The 19,989-nt window shown below is 41.5% G+C and overlaps 1 protein-coding gene across 2 annotated transcripts; it reads left to right on the top strand.

Moving 5' to 3' along the window:
* The first annotated feature begins 858 nt into the window (after window positions 1-858).
* sort1a (sortilin 1a) lies at window positions 859-18,703 on the top strand. 2 transcript variants are annotated; one of them, XM_080494964.1, is made up of 20 exons: window positions 859-1,139; window positions 8,306-8,368; window positions 8,462-8,535; window positions 8,645-8,747; window positions 9,658-9,819; window positions 9,978-10,051; window positions 11,188-11,237; window positions 11,326-11,453; window positions 11,964-12,120; window positions 12,216-12,371; window positions 13,126-13,238; window positions 13,391-13,493; window positions 13,572-13,740; window positions 13,848-14,032; window positions 14,113-14,302; window positions 15,037-15,153; window positions 15,431-15,539; window positions 15,875-15,987; window positions 16,107-16,233; window positions 16,313-18,703. In XM_080494964.1, exons 1-20 carry the CDS (start codon window positions 927-929, stop codon window positions 16,325-16,327), a joined length of 2,421 nt encoding a protein of 806 aa, XP_080351090.1. In that variant the 5' UTR covers window positions 859-926; the 3' UTR covers window positions 16,328-18,703. The 2 variants fall into 2 exon arrangements, with proteins under 2 accessions (XP_080351090.1, XP_080351091.1); XM_080494965.1 differs by having other exon boundaries at window positions 11,964-12,108.
* Window positions 18,704-19,989: the final 1,286 nt, after the last annotated feature.

The following is a 19,989-nucleotide window of genomic DNA, read 5'->3' on the forward strand; positions in this document are numbered from 1 at the left end:
GTGTTCAAGTAAATGTAGTTATTTCCTGAAAATGTCAAATTAATTTATTTAAAACAAAACGGAGGACTTGAAGAGGTTTTTCCTATTTGTACATTTTTATTGAACACAGTTCATTGGAATTGCATGTAAGCATTTGGATAGATAATTTCACAAGATTGTTTCAGTTCAAGCATTTCTGCTTTTGCTTTTTGTTTTTAATCCTAACATAATTATGATGGAATTTTAAGTCTACATCTCTAAAGAATAATGCATGGAAGATTTTACAGCATTACCTCATCAGTAAGCGTTTCAATTCCGTACTTTGTGCTTATGCCTCATGCAGAAATGTTTAATACAAAATAGAAAGCTGACAGTTTAGAGTTTTTATATATTGTATTTCTGGGTTTTGAATGAATGTAGAAAGTTGCAACACCGCAGGTCCCCCCCAGAGTCCACGATGAAGTTTTAAAGAAAAAAAAATCCCTTAGATCTGATTGACAGTATTACTTATTCTTGGAGTTGAGAATCTCATTCTTTTGTGTTCTATCTAACCATGTCGTCCAGGCAAATAAAGAAAATGAGGTCGGTCCTGCGGAGGGTTTGTTCTGGTTTTGTTGAGTTTCTGGGAATCCCTGAACCCATTCACAGAATAAATCCCACATTATCTGCCGTTTGTGACGCAGTGCGCGCTCTTTCCACCAGGGGGCGATTTAACACCAGATGACGGGGGGGGGGGGGGGGGGGGAGAGGAGCTTGTGCACCAAGCGGAAGAAGTCTCCCTCCGTCCAATCAGAGCGCGGGTTATTCTGGTCCCGACCAATCAGCGGCCGCGCTTGATGGGCCGTTGTTGGAAGATGCTTTCTGTGATGAGGAGGGCATGTGGAGCGGCCTTGCGGGACAGTGGAGTTTCTCTGCGAGCCTAAAGTTTGCTCGGCCTCCATGTAGCCATGATCCCCGCGAGTTGCGTCGTGGTTCTCGGGCTGTTCGCGTGCGCGCTGGGTGGACACGAGCACCGCGCGGAGGAGCGGTCCGCGGGTGGTGATGGGGAGCGACGCGTTGCGGAGCGGACTGAGCCGCGGAGGCGCAGCGCCGGACTGAATGAACAGACGTGCACGGACCTCTCTGGAGTGGAGTCAACGCTGCTGAACAGCACCGACACTGTGAGTGACCGCAGCGCCGCAGACGGCGGGATTAACTCCACTGCAAACTCTCCCTCCCGTTTAATCCGATTGGGGCTTAAATTAGTTATCAGGGAAAACTCGTCCCCCCCCCCCAAAAAAAAGTAGAAACCCACCTTCAAACATGCAGAGGTGGGACTGAAGCGTTGTACTCGAGTACAACTACCGTTACACTACTGATATTGGACTCAAAGTGAAAGTTCTGCTATAAAGAAACAAACAACAAAACAAACAAAACTGTTCGAATAAAAAAGAACGAGTGATCTAAAACAACAAACCCAAAACTTTATTCACAGCATTGAATTACATGGTTAGATGGTAATAATTAGATATTTGCTTGTGTGGAACTTGTGAAATTCATTTCTCAATAGATAAAGATAACATTATGGCAGCTCGTTCTGCAAAGAAAATGTGGGTAAAACAGGAACTTTCTCATTAAAGGAATAAAGTTATTGACTTTAAAAATGCAGGTTAAACGGTTCAATAAGAAACGATGTTATCATATAAGTGAATATCTATCTATCTATCTATCTATCATATATATATATATACACACACACATTTGGCAGCATTCTAATATAGTGACAAGGAACTATTATTGATCGCTATGAAATGTATTGGAACCAACTGGATGACAAAAAATACTCTGCAACTGTTCACCTAATGGTTTAATTTCTGGGGTCACGTACAGCCCAGTTGACTCTCTGAGAGCCGGACCAGGGTCATAGTGGTGTCGTGGTTCACACTCGAGCCTCAGTGAACAGACTATCCCCCAGCTCAGGTCTGGTTTTGGGGGCTATTCTATGTGAAGTTTACATATTTTCCCTGGTGTGTGCGTGGGTATTCCCACGGTGCTTTCTTCCCACAGTCCAAAAAGCTTTTAGGTAATCTGTGACCTTGTAGGCGTCAAAGTGAGTGTCAGGGATTGTCTGTCTCTTTTCTGTGGGAAATGTGGGAAAACTCTGGCTGTTCATTGGCTGCCCCGCCTTCAGCGTGCACCACGTTTCCACAAACTCTTCCTCAAAGTATGGCTTTTTTTTGCCGATGCTTTTTCCCGAGCAATAAAGTTTCAAGGGTTAACGCTGCTGCTGTCAACGTTGTGTTCTGCCAGCTTCTCTTACAAAAGTGTGTTTCTCAGTTGACAGAATTGAAAGATGGACTATGTGTTTACTCCCCCATCCAAAAATGCAAAAACTAGCCCAGGGCAGAAAAAAATATGACCAACAGCATGCTATACGTAAATGTTGTAGAGGAGAAAATCGTATCTTCTTGTCTAATACCATGGACAGACTTTCTGCCAGTGTCTGCATTTCTCAGCTCTCGCTGCTTTTTCATTGATGTGGATTAATGTAGGTCATTTGTCCAGGTCGGGTCCAGACTGCCTGCTGACTGTTGGGGCACTAATGATGCATGATGAACACAGAATGTAACCACAGTGGGCTTCCAGACCGCGAACACACGGCTTTGATGTGACTTGTGTTTTTGGTAGCAGTATGGAGAGTTTCTCTTCTGTGTTTCATGGCAGTTGATCAGGACAAATTAGCAGCACAGTGATGGCCGGTGTGGTTTGAAATTCCCTTTGTGTCTGCTTTTTTTTTTTTTTTTTTTTAATCCTTTAACTGTCCACTTATTCATCACCGTGAAACCTTCAAACACTCCCAGTATTCGTCCCTTAAATAGACCAAACACTTTCTGTTCCTTCTGTGTGGAACATGTTGTAATAGGAAGCACAACAAGAACAACCCTGATCTCCACGGGAATGTTCAAGAACAACAGCCTGGTCCAAAGCTGCACAGCTCCACAGGACAGTTTTCTTACGTGTGTGTGTGTATCTGTGTGTGTGTGTATCTGTGTGTGTGTGTGTGTGTGTGTGTGTGTGTGTGTGTGTGTGTGTGTGTGTGTGTGTGAGGTGGGTAAAACGGACATTACATCACCGCTGTGGCTCAAACACCTTGGCCAGCCTTTGTCTATGAAAGCGATTTGGCGTGGCCTCAGAGAGCAGACGCCTCCCTTGTCCTCTTGGGCCTTTTCTCCCTCACAAACATTCCCCACGTTTTTTTTTGTTTTTTTCCTGCTGACCTTGATCTGATTGCTGGAGGAGTTCACTGATGTCTGAGCCCTCTGTTATCAGACCTGCGGGGCAGGATCAGACAAGGCGGAGGAAAAAACAACATTTGGGTTCAGGCTCTTTATTTTCTCCTGCAACCGTGTGAATTAGCATATCAGACTAAGTGGAACCTCCTTGCAGTGCTGATTTGTGTGTGTGTGTGTGTGTGTTTGTGCTATTTTAAGTCCTGTCAGACTACACAGGATGCGTTTTGTCAGCCAGCCCGGGCGTTGCTTCATTTTTCCCCCCTCTTTTGCATGTTTGCGTGGATTCATTTCGGAGACTCCGTGAAGTTTACAAACTAGCTCGGTATTTCTTTTTCCTTTTTCCCCCCTTTTCCCCTCTTCAGACCCTGTCTCGTTCCTCTGTCCCCCTCTGGCCAAAAACAACGTGAAGGGGAAAAAAAAAACATGTTCTGTTTTCAGGGTGAAGCGTAGCTGGGTCGCAGCCAGCTGTTGGAGCACCGAGAAACTGCAGCAGAGTGGATGTACCACATGGTGCGAGAGGGTGGGAAGGGAGGAGGGAAAGTATGGGTTTGTTGATACACAGGAGGAGGCATGCTGAGAGATCAGCAAACTAGTAAAAAATAAAAGAGACACTTGTGGTATCGCAGACTAATTTATGCGTGAATTTCAGTCCGATGTCGGGACTAAACGGAACAACATGCGGCCAATCTGTCGCGATTTGTTAAAGTTCAGGGAAATAGAAAAAAAAACACTCTTGTGTTTCCTCTTTGGTTTGGGTTTTCTTTCTCTCCGTCTGTTCGTCATTGTAGATTATCTAACGGCTGAAAATAACGACGGGCACGTATCTCTCTTCTTTTCTGCTCTGCTCTGCTCTGTACTCAATGAGCCGATTTACAAAGAAATAGTGATCGCCTCGAAGTACAATAAATCATGTGTCACGTGTTTCACTCATCTGTTTATAAAGCACCAATCAACGTTTCCATCACTATTCTCATGTTCTCGTCCACATTTGAAGTTGAACTGCCAATTTTAACACAAAGAGATTTTCCCAGAGATGTTGCTTTAATCATGCTACAATTTAAATCTCAGTAATTTACTTTTGGAAATCTCAGTTGCCACTGACTATGAACACAATTTGAATTCACAATCAAACTTTAATTAGCATTTTTGTAGGCAATAGGTTTATTATTTTCAGCAGATCAATTTCCTGCTGTGTGTACTTTTGTTTTCCATAGCGTCATGTTCATATGCCTTATTGTGGGCTGTAAATGTAGACATTTTCCATTTATCCATCCAAATGAATGGATTTGATCACTTTGGGTAAAGGCAGGTGAAAACCATGTATCAGGACAAACACAGAGGGACAATCACTCACATTCACATCCACAGTGACGTGAAATTCAAAATCACCTGTTGCTGTTGGACAATAATGCCGAGAGGAGAAAGAACTAACTACTACATCACAGCACTGTCCTATATTTATTCTGCACATTCTGTCCAAATCAATTGGCTGCCATTGATAATGCAGCATCATGTAATTTTTTAAGAGAATTTCTTTGAACTAATAGTACTTTTACTTGAAATTCAATACAATATATGCAATGCTGTGTCTATATTCACCACGATCCTTTCTGCTTGGAGCTAATTGGAAGAAAAAGTCCCACACATACATCTGCCCAGTGTTTTCTTTCCACAACCCACAAGGTAACCTCATTGGCAGTTCCTCTTTATTTTTAGAGCAAGTAAAAGCTTAAGTGTACATTAACAAGCAGTGACAACATCGACGGTAATTGTTCCTCTTGCAATTGATCCACTGTGACAGACTTCCCTTGCTAAATATTAAGACATGTAGAATTAGTTTGATGCTGAGTCATCATCAGTCCATCTTTTATCCAGACTGGGTCATGTGGCGCTGTCGTGTATCCCAGCTGACTTTGGGCTTAAGCCAGGGAACACCGCGGTCAGGTCACAGTGATTAGATTAGCCTCAACAAGTACCTTTACGGTCATGTTTTGGCAATGTCAGAAGGTGCTGTAAAAAAAACAAAGGAGTGAAGCATAGGGAGAACATGCAAAACCCTACACATTTGAATTCTGCGTTTTAAATCATTTTTCTGGCTTTAAATGGTAGTAAACAGATGTAAATTTCACAATCTGACGGACAAATAGTCGTATTTTCCTTTAATGGTGCAGTACATTTACATGTAGTGTACAATTACTATCCTCATTTTGTAACTACTGTGTGAATACACTATTCTTCACCGCTTTAATTGTTTCTATATATATATTTATTGGGGTACCAAGTCCCATCCCCACAGCCTGACTTTCTGATCTCAACACCTTTTATTTGACACACAATTTCATTCCCACAACAAGAGAAATTAATTGTTTTAATATTGCAACTCTGCACATCCTGTCTTGATGTGGCCAACGTGCTGTATGAATCTCACTAATGCCAGCTGATAAATGCATATTTTAGTCCTATTTTATGTCAATAACCACATATAGAACGAGTTTGACCTCAGTTGGGCAAATACAAAATATGATGAAAAAGCTCACATTAAACCCAATTTTCATGAAAGTTACTATGAACAACCTTGATTTTTGGTTTTCACAAACTGGAATTTAAAATTCTCTTTGCCACAGTGTTGTCCTTCCGATGTTTTGCGAGACTTATGATAAATGTTGGCAGAAGCCTCTTGATTCTCACGCAGCTTGATTTCTGGAACCTAAAATGGACACTTGTATATCACGTCTCTTTTTTTATTTTTTATTATTATTATTATCCCAAACACTTTGCAGACTAATTATACGGTTTATTTGCGGTGCTCTTATACAATAGGAATCAAGTGGAGTCTTGTTAAGCGCCAGAGGCTCTGCCCTGCAGTCGAGGTTTGGTCCACACTGCTTCATCTGTGAGATCAGAGCCTGAGTGTTTGACCTCCTCCTCTGAAGTTTTTCTGTGTGTAAACATGGCTGAAGCGCAGCGTTAAAACCCCGAGCAGAGAGGAATAAGGAGCTCATTGTGTTGGCGTCTGACCTCTGTGGGAGGACTCCCTCCACTGCGGGTCCAACCCACCGACTGTACATCACTTGGCGTGCGCGGCTACACGTGCGGCGTTTCACCGTGCGCCCTGCTCCTTCATTATTAAAAGCGGACCGTGTGCTAATGCACCTTGAATGCCCGAGAGTCTAAAGCGGAGCACAGAGAGGTGTGGAACCCTAAATTCACAGGAGCAGATGTGGAGAACATGCCGATGGCTTGAGTTTGACACACACGCATGAGTAACACGCACATTTACAGGACTCTGATCGTCAGACGAGACGCAGGGAACCTGCTGACCTGTGCCATACCAGAAGGTATGCAACAGGAGCTCCTGTTCCCACTGGTTTTTAACGGAGCCTTTCTGTGTCATTGCTCAGCTTCAGATAAATGGATTTTCTCTGAAGGATTTACACCTTCATGCAGAGTCTAATCGACTGTTCTGGATCAAAAGAAACTATTTTGAGACAAACGCACACGGAACATGTAAACTCCACACAAAAAGACCCCAAAGTGGAGTTGAATCGTGGGACTTTCTCAATATAAGGTGGGAGTTTTCATCTTTACATCATTGTGCTTCTAATTGACGATTTACAAACCTGTTTTGAAACTGAAAGGAAAATGTGACTTTTATCACATTAGCATTCAACAGAAACAGCTACTTTATTTAAAGAACTAATTTGTAAGCTTATTGGCGTCGAGTGGTGAGGGTAACGGATTGCAACTAACGACATACACTTTTAGAAAGATGTTAAAGTACCTATGGTTGCCACAAAAAGAACGATTACTGCTGGTCTGTAAAGACATTTCGACTTATCTACGCCTATTGAGACGATCTCCTCCCTGTGTTGATGCAAACTGATTCTAAGCTCTCCGTTTCATTTGATTTTACCTTCCGAGGAACTTTGTGATAAATATATTTTGAATCAGTATTCAGTATGTCACGGTTCAGCATGTGTTATATTAATATTTTCCTCTGTGCACAAGCCAGATTTCTTCTTTTTTCTTTTTTGTAATCAGGAGAGGTCGAGAGATGATAAATAGCATAGATTACTTTGGCCCGTTGTGTTGGCATCCCAGAGGTTGGACCGTTGTCTGTGAGGACAGGAGATCGACTGGTGGTGAAGAACCGAAGGGTCACAATGAGCAAGACCAGATGGCGACAGCGTGAAGATGAAGAAATGATTAATGCAGGGGAGACGGAAAGTCGTGTTCACATATTTGGACGGCCGGAGGCAGGCCCAGTTTCCACTGGACTTGTTTACAAGGAGTTTCCAGCAGGCAGATGGCAGACCTGGCCACCTCTTGTGGCTTCATAAAGCCGTGTGCAGACGCTCGCGGGCTGCCCTCACCTTGTAAACGTCTCGGCCCCACCGGCAAAAAGAGGCACGGGGAGAAAAACCATTACTCAGATTGCAAATGATGTGGGTTGTGGCTCAATACGTTGGTCAAAAAACACTTGAAAACATCAGTCCGGATGAAAGGGGGGGGATGTTGTTTTCACTCCTTGTGAAATAAAGGTTCTGGCTTTAACTCTTTCCTCTCTTTCCCTCTGGTGTTATGTCACACTCTTTTTCTTTCATTTGTGTTTTTACATAAAGTTCCCAGTTAGCCTGAAGGGTGTGTCGTTTAATTAAATGAATGGAGTGGGGGGAACTGCTTTTCTCTTAAATAAACACGGGCCACATGTCGTGAGCGTGTCATCATCAGCAGTTATCTTGTTCTCGGGGCTCAACTTTGTCATTTTAGGAAGGAATGTAGGTCACACACAATGCCGCGTGCATCCAAATGGTCGAGTTACTTTGGAAGGTATGGGCAATCCGTCCTCTGCCATCGGCTGACCTGTTCCGTCTCCACCAAGTGACACAAAAGCACATGGAATCTCTCATGTGTTTCAGTCTGGACTCAAAATAATAGCGTCTCTGCTTCCAAGGGTTGTATTTGAGTTACATTATCAGGAACATTCTTGTGGGATTTCCTAAAACATGAACTTGTTTTCACCTTCTTCTTTTTTTTACTTTCTCCCGTTTCAGTTCTCGTTCAAAGTGCGGACCATGGGTTCACTGTCGCTGGCCTGGGTGGGAGATGGAACAGGGGTGAGTTTTTTGTTAGTTTTTTTTTAATGGAAAGCAACATGGATGCCATGTTCTGGTGGGTTGCGTAACTAACCCAACTCCGTCTCCTCACAGGTGCTGCTGGTGTTGACGACGTTTCAGGTGCCGCTGTTCATGATGCGGTTTGGCCAGTCGAATCTCTACAGGAGGTGAGAGCTGCCCTGCTCCGGCAGGGGCACCGAGCACAACTGAATGGGGGGAGTGTTCTCTCACTTCCGCTCTTCTGGTGGTCTAACGTCAACCATGTCTGTGTGTCAGTGAAGACTACGGGAAGACGTTCGAAGACGTGACTCGTCTGATCAACCACACCTTCATCCAAACGGAGTTTGGTATCGCCGTCAGTCCAGATCACTCGGGGAAGGTGAGCCGTTTAGAATAAACACTCAAGTTCAATATGATTTGATTCGTAAAGAATGCAGGATATACTTTAGTTTTGTGTTATTTTAATATTGGGGAACTCTGCTGGAAGTCAAACAAAGATTATATTTTCCACTTTGTTTCTAGGTGGGGCAGCATTAAGGGACTCCATTGACTCACCTGTCGGATTTTTTTGAAAGGATTTCATAATTATTTCCCACTAGAATGAAACCTCTTAAAAAGATCAACTCTGTACCAAAGATCTTAAAAAAACATTTTTTTTTTATTATGTTTTAAATTAAAGACACATAAACTTCCTCTGAAGCAATTCTAATATTTCAGATATGTGAACTTTTCAGTTCATATGTCACTGGTGTAAAAAAGAAAATACTTATATATACTCTGTACTTATACTTGGTATAAGTACCTATTAGAATCAGCTCAATGAAGTAGTAACAAATTTGAGATAACGTTAGGATTATTTGTGTTTTAACAATAGGCGATCTCATTTTAGTGTGCCTCACTACGATTTGAACATTTGGTGCACATTATAGCAGGCGTGGCCAAAAAACACTGTGCAATATAGAACTTTCATATTGTCAATATGATGGGATTTCCAGAAAAATTAAAAAAAAAGTTATCTGTCATAGATTTTGACATTTTGAAAATGCAATATATAACATTGGCTTACATTGACAAAAAATATGGGAAACAGATTCAGATGTTTTGCCTTCACACAACACACACACCTACATGGAATTTCAGCTCACGAATGAATCTAAAAACACATGATTTTGAAACCACAGTACCTGGAGAGAATTTGCACAGACACACAGGTACTCAACACAGAAAAGCCGCCCCAGACTCATACTGGAAGGGCCGTAAAAACTCATTTGATCTGTGTTTGTCTTCAGGTGATCCTCACTGGCGACGTGTCCGAGATCGGAGGCTTTCGTCTGTTCCGCTCTCTTGACTTTGGCCGGAACTTTGTTTCGACTGACCTGCCGTTTGAGCCGCTCATTCAGATGCTGTACAACCCGGCCGACTGCAACACGCTCCTGACGCTCAGTATCTCGGTAGCTGCATTTACTGCCTCAGTCATTTTCCAGTTTTAACAAAGTTAACCGCAGTGCACCGTGCGTCCTGCACTGAGCCAACAACATTAGTGCTTGGGCGTCTTTTAATACTGAGAAATCAATAAAATATCATTTGAGGGGTTTTTTTTTCTATTCAGTTGGACCTGTGGCTGTCTGAAGACTTTGGCGCCACCTGGAGGAAAATCCATGACAGCGTCTGTCTGGTCAGATGGTGAGGACCCCCCCATCTCCACAAACACATCATGTGTTTGATACTTATATATTTATTATAATACACACAATACACACGATACATACAATAATGATGAGTTCTACATTAGTATTAAATATACAACAGATTACATCAACAAACAAACATTATGAACTGAAAGAACAATACTAGTGTGTGAAGGTAAGCTGGACCACATATTTAGTATTTTTGTTTAAATTGAGCACATTTGTTTTTTTTCCAACCAGGATTTTTACTCCGTGTTTCTGAAATAAGAACTCTTCAATAAATGATTATTAACAGTGTCACTGACAAATGAAACAAAGACCTGTAGCAGCTTGAATGAAGCCGTTTGGTGTTTTTAATGCATTAATATAATTTTAATTAAACATAGAGAAGTGAAAAGGAAAAAAAAACAGGCAGAAGGTTTCTTCTTTATTGATTTATTTGACATTCGCATGTAAAGACTTAAGTGGGAAATGAACTCGCTGTCAGTCACGGGGTGTGAGACATCCCTGTTTGTTCACGGTCTACATGTGCATCTCGGTAAAAGAGAAGTGCGTGCGTGCGTCTCGGCCTGTTGTTTTTTCAGCTGTCTTTCCCACCGCACCTCCGATCGCTTTTCGCGACTCTGTTTCCATCCGAACACCAGAGGTCACACGAGGCTGCGGTGTCAGCCTGCGGTTGTCAGCACTGCATTGTGGGAAGATTGCGATAGCGCTGCGTGACCACAGCTGCCATTCGGGCCTCAATCTAAATTGACTGCGGAGCAAAAGGAGCCGAGGCATGCTGTCGGAGCGAATCATGAGTCACTGGTGGCATTCTTATTCAGGCCAGCAGTCTTTGAACCAGCAGAATCTGTGCAGTGTGTAAAAAAAAAAAAAAAAAAAAAAACCTTTGTCCCCTTTGGCAGCGATGAAAACCAGAGAGCACTTGGAGAGCAGCCCAGGAGTGCTCACACAGCACTTTGAAAAAAAAAAAAAAAAAAACATTACGGTAATCTGTGATTTCTACAAATTCCAAGAGTGGATTTACAGCTGAGCTCTGAAAACTTTCAGATGTTAATAAGTGCAAGTATGATTAGATTGTCCCCCTCCCTGTGATCACTCACCACATGGTTTCTTTTTCTTCACATGCAGGGGTTCAAAGAACAGCATCTACTTTACGACAAACAACAATGGCTCATGCAGTAAGTAAATATAACTCGATCACCAGTGTGTTGCCAAATCTCTAGTGTTTGATTATACAATTAAAATCCCTCATTGTTCTCCTGTCAGGTGAGAAAGGAATGCTGGAGTTAAGGAAGACGGTTGACTACGGGAAAGGTTTCCAGACCATTGCAACCAGAGTTTACTCCTTCGTACTGGGAGGGAAATTTGTTTTTGCTTCTATCATGACTGGCAAGGTATTTGTGTGTGTGTGTCTGGATGCCTGCTTTTTAGGCTTTTTGGACTCCCAATAGTGAGCCGTGTTCATTTCTAGTTTCTAGTGGTCTGCTCACTTCTAGACAGAGTAACATTTATTGTACACTTGTTATCTGTTTTCTGATTCTGGGAAGGAAAAATGTTCCTGCTCACCAAAATTGTGAGGAATGATCTTATGACGCCGGCATAAATGTGCAGTCTTAAGTGGAAACACATGTAAACACAAGGTGTCGATGTCAATCTCATCTAATAAAAAGTTTGTATATGCTTATTTAATCTGACTTGGAGCATATAAAACCTTTGTTACGATCACCAAACGGAAACAGGATTTAAAGGGTTTTTTGGGGGTGAAATTTGGGTGCCGTAACTCATAAAGCGAGCACAACCCCACGTAGAACACTTTATATGCCTTGTTCCTCTTAAAGTGAGCAGCCAATGTCCAGCACATCACCTTCCAACTTACGTGTTTACGTGTGTTTTTTTTGCGTTAGGGTACCGAGCGTATGATCCACGTCTCCGTGGACGGAGGTGAGGTGTGGAACATGGCTCAGCTTCCAATAGTCAACCACGAGCAGTTCTACTCCATCCTGTCAGCCAATCAGGACATGATCTTCATGCACGTGGACGACCCCGGAGGTCAGAACAAATGTAATGGTGCTCCTCATGATCGTTGATCGAAATGGAATCACTTATGTGCAAATGGTATATAATCAGGACCTGTGTGTGTGTGTTGTGTGGAGCAGATTCTGGAGTAGGAACCATCTACGTGTCGGATGACCGAGGAACTGTGTTCTCCAAGTCTCTGGAGCGCCATCTTTACACAACCACAGGAAGCGACACTGACTTCACAGTCATTACTTCACTCAGGGGCATCTACATGACCAGCGTTCTCACAGAGGGTGGGTCGAAACACTTTTCGCCAATTTAAAGAGAAACATTTGCACAAAGATCGATTTAGATTCTAAACTAAAATCGTTCAGAAAGTCACCCAATTGGCTGAAGAATTTAAAAAAACAAAGGATTATTGTGGCTTTCAGTACAAGCCATCAATTTTAAAAGGACAACTCATGTTTACAAGCTAGTTTCTTAACTTTCTGGTTACATTTTATGATTATGAGCATTTAATTGCAAATAGTTTGGTGAAGCACAAGTGACATTTGTTTTTGTTTTTTTATCGGTTCCTTTTCCTGATGTGTTTGAGTCAGTTCTTGAATGGAAAACACATAAAATTCTCATTGTTCTTTTTATGCTGTGATTGTAACTTTACTGCACCATAAGAAAACATTTAATCACTCTGAAATCACAGCAGGACTTGTAAAAACTGGAACGATTTACATGCTTCGCTGACCTCAGATGGAAAAACTTTGGATTATTTTTGGTGTCACTTCTTTGTTTAAACCCCAGACATGTTGTGATAATGTAATGAATGTGAAAGTCGGGAGTTTTTCGTTCCTCTTTCCGGGCTCATCGTGTGTTCATTACACTGTGGCAGTGTTACTTTGAATTAATTGTTCAAGAAAAATCTGATGGGTCCCCACTTTTACCACATTGTTTCATATTAGCCTGTATTCTAAAGTGCATCGCCGGCTTCTTGTGAAAATGATCCAGTGATAAAGTGATGCCCGTGATTGAGCCTGCATTGTGACGTTGCAGACGGTGCAGTGGAGACGGTGATCACCTATGACCAAGGAGCCAAGTGGCAGACGCTGCGCAGACCACAGAACAGCCACTGTAACAGCGACAGCTCCACCAACAGGCCCAACAAAGTGAGACGCACAAATATGCAGATGTTCAGTTTCAATAAAGAGCAGAGATTGATATTTTGAATAAATTTACTCTGACCTCCCATGGGAATGAAAAGATCATTGTTGGTATGATTTTGAAGGGGTGACTTACTTCTTTTAATCTGTTTCTACAGTGCAGACTTCACATACACGCCTCCTACAGCACCACCATGAAGATGAATGTCCCCATGCTGCCTCTCTCGCAGCCCAATGCAGTGGGAGTTGTTTTGGCCCATGGTAACACACACGCATATACACACACACACAGACTCTTTTAAAGCACACGGATTCCTACATCTCTTTTGCCCTCTGCAGGGAGTGTCGGTGATGCTGAGTCGGCTCTCTCCCCTGATGTGTACGTGTCCGATGACGGGGGCTACACGTGGCTCTTGGCCCTCAAGGGACCCCATCACTACGCCATCTTGGACTCTGGAGGCCTGCTGGTGGCTGTAGAGCACACCAACTCACCGCTCAACCAGATTAAGTCAGAATGACTGAGGATTTTATTCTGGCCACATATTTGTATGGTGAAATATTTCATGTAATGGCTCTACAACTTGTTTCTTCTCTTGCCATCCACTGCACCGTCAGGTTTTCCACAGACGAAGGGCAGTGCTGGCACACGTATAACTTCACCAGTGACCCGCTTCACTTCAGCGGCATGGACAGCGAGCCGGGCTCTCGCTCCATGAACGTCAGCCTGTGGGGGTACCGGAATGACTTCAGCAAATGGGTGGTGATCACCATCGACTTCAAGAAGCTCCTCACCAGAGACTGTGAGTGTGTTGGATAAGGTGGCCGTCGCTCGGTCGATGCCTTCGCTTGTACTCAGCGCAGCGCGTGTGTGCATGCACAGGCACCGAGGGGGACTACGTCCAGTGGCTGGCTCACTCGGCGGACCCCAGCGGCTCGAACGACGGCTGCGTCCTCGGCTTCAAAGAGACCTTCTTACGGCTGAGAAAAGATTCCTTCTGCTGGAATGGGAGGGACTTCGCTCTCACCAAGAAGCTGTCACCCTGTCCGTGCACTGTGCATGATTATCACTGGTAAGTTTCATTTTTCTTATATTTCTATGTATATGTGTGACATACTCTAATATTTAAAGTTGTGTCACCATTCTGCATTTTGGGGTACTCTCTGTTTACATACACTTTTCCAATCTAACAGATCTGTTGGGATATTTATCACAGCTCCATCATGGAGCACTCTTCTCTTAGGTTTTCCAGTCAGGCACCTGACTAAAGACTGATCTTTTTTTTTAATTTTTTTATAACAGGAAGTGTGTTACTAAATTAGCTGCTGTGCTTATTTCCACACAAGATTTTTCCTCTTCCAACAATTGGATGTGTGTTGCTCGCCTAATCCTCATCTCTTCTTTGTGAGTGTGATAGATATTTGGTATTATAGAATACAGACATGATAATCAAATCCTGGACAACGGGTGTGTTTGGTAGCTAGATACAACTCAAGCACCGAACAGATATGAACGAAACATGATTGAACGTACCCTCAGTTTAGCTGTCATGGTTTTTTTTTTTATCATGGTGATTGTGGAGACATTGACGCTGATGTTTGTCTCCACGTAGATTGTGTTGATATATTATTTATTGGTTTTAATATGATTTTTAATATATGATGGATCTGTTTAGATAACTAAATAAATTTTGGATTGGAAGAAAAAGGAGAGAGTCTCATTTGTTGTCGGGGTTTGTTTTGGGTTTTTTTCCAATTTGTAAAATATCACATTGTCCTAATCTGTGCATTTGCCTTTGTCTTATAGTGACTTTGGGTATCATCGCCTGGAGAACAGCTCAGAATGCGTGAGGCAGGAGGAGATGAAGGACCGTCCTCTGGAGTTCTGCTTGAATGGGACCGCCGAGCAGCTCCAGACCAGTGGGTGAGGATGTGTGACACTTTTTGCTAAGAATTTATTTTTCAACCAAATAAATACTGAAAGCCTCATGCGTCATAAAGTCTGTGCTTATCATGAACTTGAGATTATACATTGAACCATGCATTTTACCGATGCTGTTGACGCGTCCTGCATACAACTATCTACTTAACAATTATTCTTGGTCTGCCTGTAACTCGAGCTCAGCTCTGTTGTTTTTATTGTGTCACTATGTGATGATTTTTGCTCTTTTGTTTCTTTGCATTACTTTCACATTTTAAAGCTACCGGAAGATCCCAGGAGACCAATGTGAGGGAGGGTTTCAGCCAGAAAGGAAGGAGACCGACTTGGGGAGGTTGTGCACCAGCAGCGCTCTCTATCCCAATTCTCTGGTCAGTCCTGTTTATTCCTTGAACACATGTACAATAAACCTCGGTCTATTAACGATCCAACATAATCAGACACAGTCTTGTCTTCAATGTCAGGAGCAGCTCCTCCAACAAACTGTAGAGCTGCAGGTCAATGTATTTCTTTCAAATCTGTTGAAAGATTGCAAAGTATTGCATTTAGCTGTGACTAGATCTCTCACACACTCACACACACACACACACACACACACACACACACACACACACACACACACACACACACACACACACACACACAGAGGCCGGGATGTGTGAATAGAAAGTGTATTTCTTCACGTGTTCATCCGTTTGCCTTTCAGATTGAAAGCAGTTCACCGAACGCTGTCATCATTGTGCTGGTTGTCATAGCGATGCTCCTGATGAGCGCAGTTGCTGGTGTTTGGCTGGTTAAGAAGTATGTCTGCGGAGGACGGTGAGTTTTTTCAGGGTTATTTTTTATTAATTTTTTTTTTTTTAAACCTCCCACAATATGAAATGCAGTGTACATTCCTGGTCTGATTCTCAGTGATTTTGTCTTTTTGATGTTGCCAGGTTCCTCGTGCACCGATACTCCGTTATGAGGGAGCACGTTGAGGCGAACAAAATAGAAGGAGTAGACGATATTGATCCCAACTACATGGAGACAGGAAAAGCACAGTACAACGAAGACTCGGATCAGGTATGAGCGTGTGAAAGACCATATTTCTGTTGGAACGTATGCTGATCCATTAACTCAGCTCTATTGTGTCTCCTCGCAGGATCTCTTAGACTAGGACTCAGCTTTACTCAAAGACTAGATTCAATGCAGTCTTCCATGATGCCTGGGCATTCCTGTTGCTCCCACATGCTGATTAACATCTGCTTCTCACTTCTCGCTCTCCCCTGGTGGCTGGAGGACTCGGCAAATCAGCGGGGGGCGACTTCTTATATTGCTTCCTTGTGCCAGTTGAGGCTCCCACAAATAGACGTACCGGTGGTTCGGGGAGGGGAGGGCAAACCCAGCGCACAACAGAAGAAAGCTCTCCGGGGTCCCCGGAGAGCTTTTGTTATCGCTGTCACAGAACGTTCTGTAAAGACTTGATGATGAATATGTGCCCCGTCGGGCTCTGTATGTTTCCTTTCATGCTGACCCGAGAAGAGATGGCCATGCACTCGCAGAGGCACAATACCGACGCTACATCTTGGGTATTTAGGGTCACAGAATGTTGTTGTTTTCTTTTGGTTTTTTTTAGAGTTTGTGGTCAGTCGAGCAACAGAAAACAATCTGTATTTTTAGTTCAGTTTTAGTCTGTCGCCAAGTGAGTAGTACTTGTTCTTTGTCAACTTAAAACTTCGGAAGATACAGTCCAGTTTTGTATGATGGGCCATTTTAACAGGGATTTTATCTGCCTTATCAATCACTACAATTTGGCACCAGCATATTTTTAAAGACTTCTCACTTTTCTTGGGTTTTTCAGTTTTACTAGCAGCCACCTGGCAAAGTCATTATAATCCTGGTCGCTGTCTCTTAACTAGTTTCTGTGTTTATTATCTTGACAGGTATGAACCGAGCAGAAATTCTATGTAAACCAAATAATATATATATTTTATATACAGACCTTTCACTGCACAGCAATGATTTACATTTGATTAACGCATTTGACTAAAAATAGTCATTCAAGTGTTTCATATTGTTAGTTGTGTTCATTACACAATTAGTAACTTTGAACACATAAACTACTGTGAAATCTCTCATGGACCAGAATTTTGAAATAGGTACAAATAATTTCAAGGTCGTTTCCAATAAAAGTACAAATTGATACTTTTGAAGCTAATTAAGTTTAAGTTTAAGTTTTTTTTTTTTTCCAGTCTTGAGTGTTGTTACCTACAAGATAAAATTTTCACTATATAGCATTGAGAGCTTACATATTCTTATAGATATGCACAAGCAGTGTAAAAATGCATGAAGAGACAATGTATGACACATTAGACAGCTTTTTCTTTTAAGCGACGACTATAAAATTGTAAGCGAGATGGGAAATCCAACTTTCAGCTGACTGATTGTGAAGCACGTCAGCTGCTCAGAGCAATAATAGAAAAACGTTAGTCTGTACTGTTTTAGTGCCTGGTGAAACGTTACACACAAATGTTAGATGTTAAAAGGGGCCTGTCATCATTATGAATGCATAAAAATAAAACCTAAACACAGTGTAGTTTAACACGGCCACTGTTTTCCTCTCTCCTGTACGTGTGGTGAAAATGAAAGACTTGAACTATTGCCAAAGCACTTTTTACTGTTTGATTTTCTAATTGTAGAGGTGAAGTCATAAAGGTGAAACCTAATTTCAGTCCAGCATTATTGAGAATGAAGCTAATGCTAACCCAGGCCCTACTTGAACTTTCATATTTTTGCTTAACAGTTTGCACCAGTATGTTTCTCTTTCGGTTCTGTTTTGTTTTTTGACCGTTATTGTCCAATGCAATTTTTCTTCTCGTCGTAATGCAGCTGCACCGATTATCACTAAATAAATGTGGGTATTAAGAGAGCTGTGCAAAGACACACTGATACTGTTATTGTTGTTGCCATTTATAGAAACAATACATTTGTCAGATTGTGTCCAATGTATTAAAAAAAAGAAGACAGTATTTCTTTATTATATAAACTGAATATGGTTTGTTTTGCAATATACACTTGTCTGTCATATGCATTGCTACTCTTTCTACTATGTGCAGTATAAGATGGTCACATTTGACACAGGGCTTATGGCTAATGCTTGTACTCACCAGCAGAAGCAATAATATCTCAGCAAATAAGCTATTGTTATAAGCTGGCCTAATGTTGAGGCGTATTCTCAAGGACTGTTGGATGGACTTTGTTGGATATGAACACAAATTCATATGCTTGATGCTTCTTGATTTACTCGACTGCCAGTAAAAGCAAACTCGGCTATTTACTGGATTCAATGATTTCTTTTTTGCACTGTATCTACAGATCTGTGAACGTTTTGGATTTTGCTGTACTCTTTGTACATCTGTGTTTTGAGAAAGATTAGGATCTCGAGTTGTGACATTCTTTCCATTTCGTCTGCGATCGGACACCGGAGTCTCTGAATTAAAGTGGTCTCTAGCAAATACGTTTTATAACAATGTTGGCATTCATGAAATTAAATAACTCCACATTTTACATCTGTTCACATGTCTGTCTTTGGTTCAAGCCACTTTTTCTACATGGTAATTAAAAATAATGTGGATTTCCAAAGAATGAAATAACAATTATTCATACTTATGTTCATATAAAAATATTACTTGTTTTCTAAAAGGTTGAACTTTATTCTGGCAGATGGAGAGTATATAGGTGTGGAAATTACTATCGTGGAATAGGGCTTCTGTCTTATTTTTTTAACAGTATTATAATTAAGTTGGTGAAAGCTGTTTGGCCTTACTATTAAATGTATAATACAAGAGTTGGAAAATATAAAAGCAGGAAATATCTATCGATCTATCTATCTATCTATAACTCAATTTGCTATTTTTAAACCATTGTTAATAAATTATATTCAATCTACCCGCAATAATACTTATATTCATTTACTCATATTCCTCAATGAACAAAGTTTACATTAATTGCCCTATTGTAAATACATGTAGATATAAAGAAGGAATTTCCTCTTATGATGTTGGTCCTAAATACATCTGTGATTCACATGTAGAATATGAAGCATCCAGACCTCTGGGGTCCTGAGGAAGAGGTTTGTTCAGTGTTCCCAGAGTCAGAAGAAAACAAGGTGAAGCAGCTTTCAGTTCCCATGCTCCTCACCTGTGGAACAAACTTCCTGAGCACCTGAGGACTGCTGACACACTCGCTTCTTATAAATCAGGACTTGAAATTTTATTGTTTGATCAGGCATCCCACAAAACAAAATATTTCACTTATTTATTACCTTTAGCTTAATAAAGCTTTAACTGCATATATTCTCTTTTTTATGCTTTTCCTAATAACGTTTGCATTTCACCTTATTTTAATGTATGAACTACATATAAACAATATTTCCCTGTAAAGCACGGTCAACTGCCTCATGTCTGAATGGTCACAATGGCAATCAAATAAAAATGGCTGAATATGATGCTCGCTGCAACCCTGAGCAGTGTACAAGATGGATGGATGGAATATTATGCTGTCAATATTGGAAAGTTATTATTGGCTTTATTATATCTGAAATAGTCAAACCTTTTATGTCAAAAAAAAAAAAAACATGTCTTTGGAGGGGGCTTCTCTGTGAAAGTGTATTGAAATTACTGTGTTGTATTTGGCGCTATATAAATGAAGTTGAATTGAATTAATTACATTATTGGTTGCAACATGGTGCCAAGCACTTTAGCTACCGGGGCAAGCAATTGTCACCGCACATATTTGATGACAATGAAAAAAAAAAGTTTTTATTGACTTGTTTTCTGA

The sequence above is a fragment of the Blennius ocellaris genome, assembly GCF_963422515.1.
Source record: "Blennius ocellaris genome assembly, chromosome: 4".
Taxonomy (NCBI): Eukaryota; Metazoa; Chordata; class Actinopteri; order Blenniiformes; family Blenniidae; genus Blennius; species Blennius ocellaris.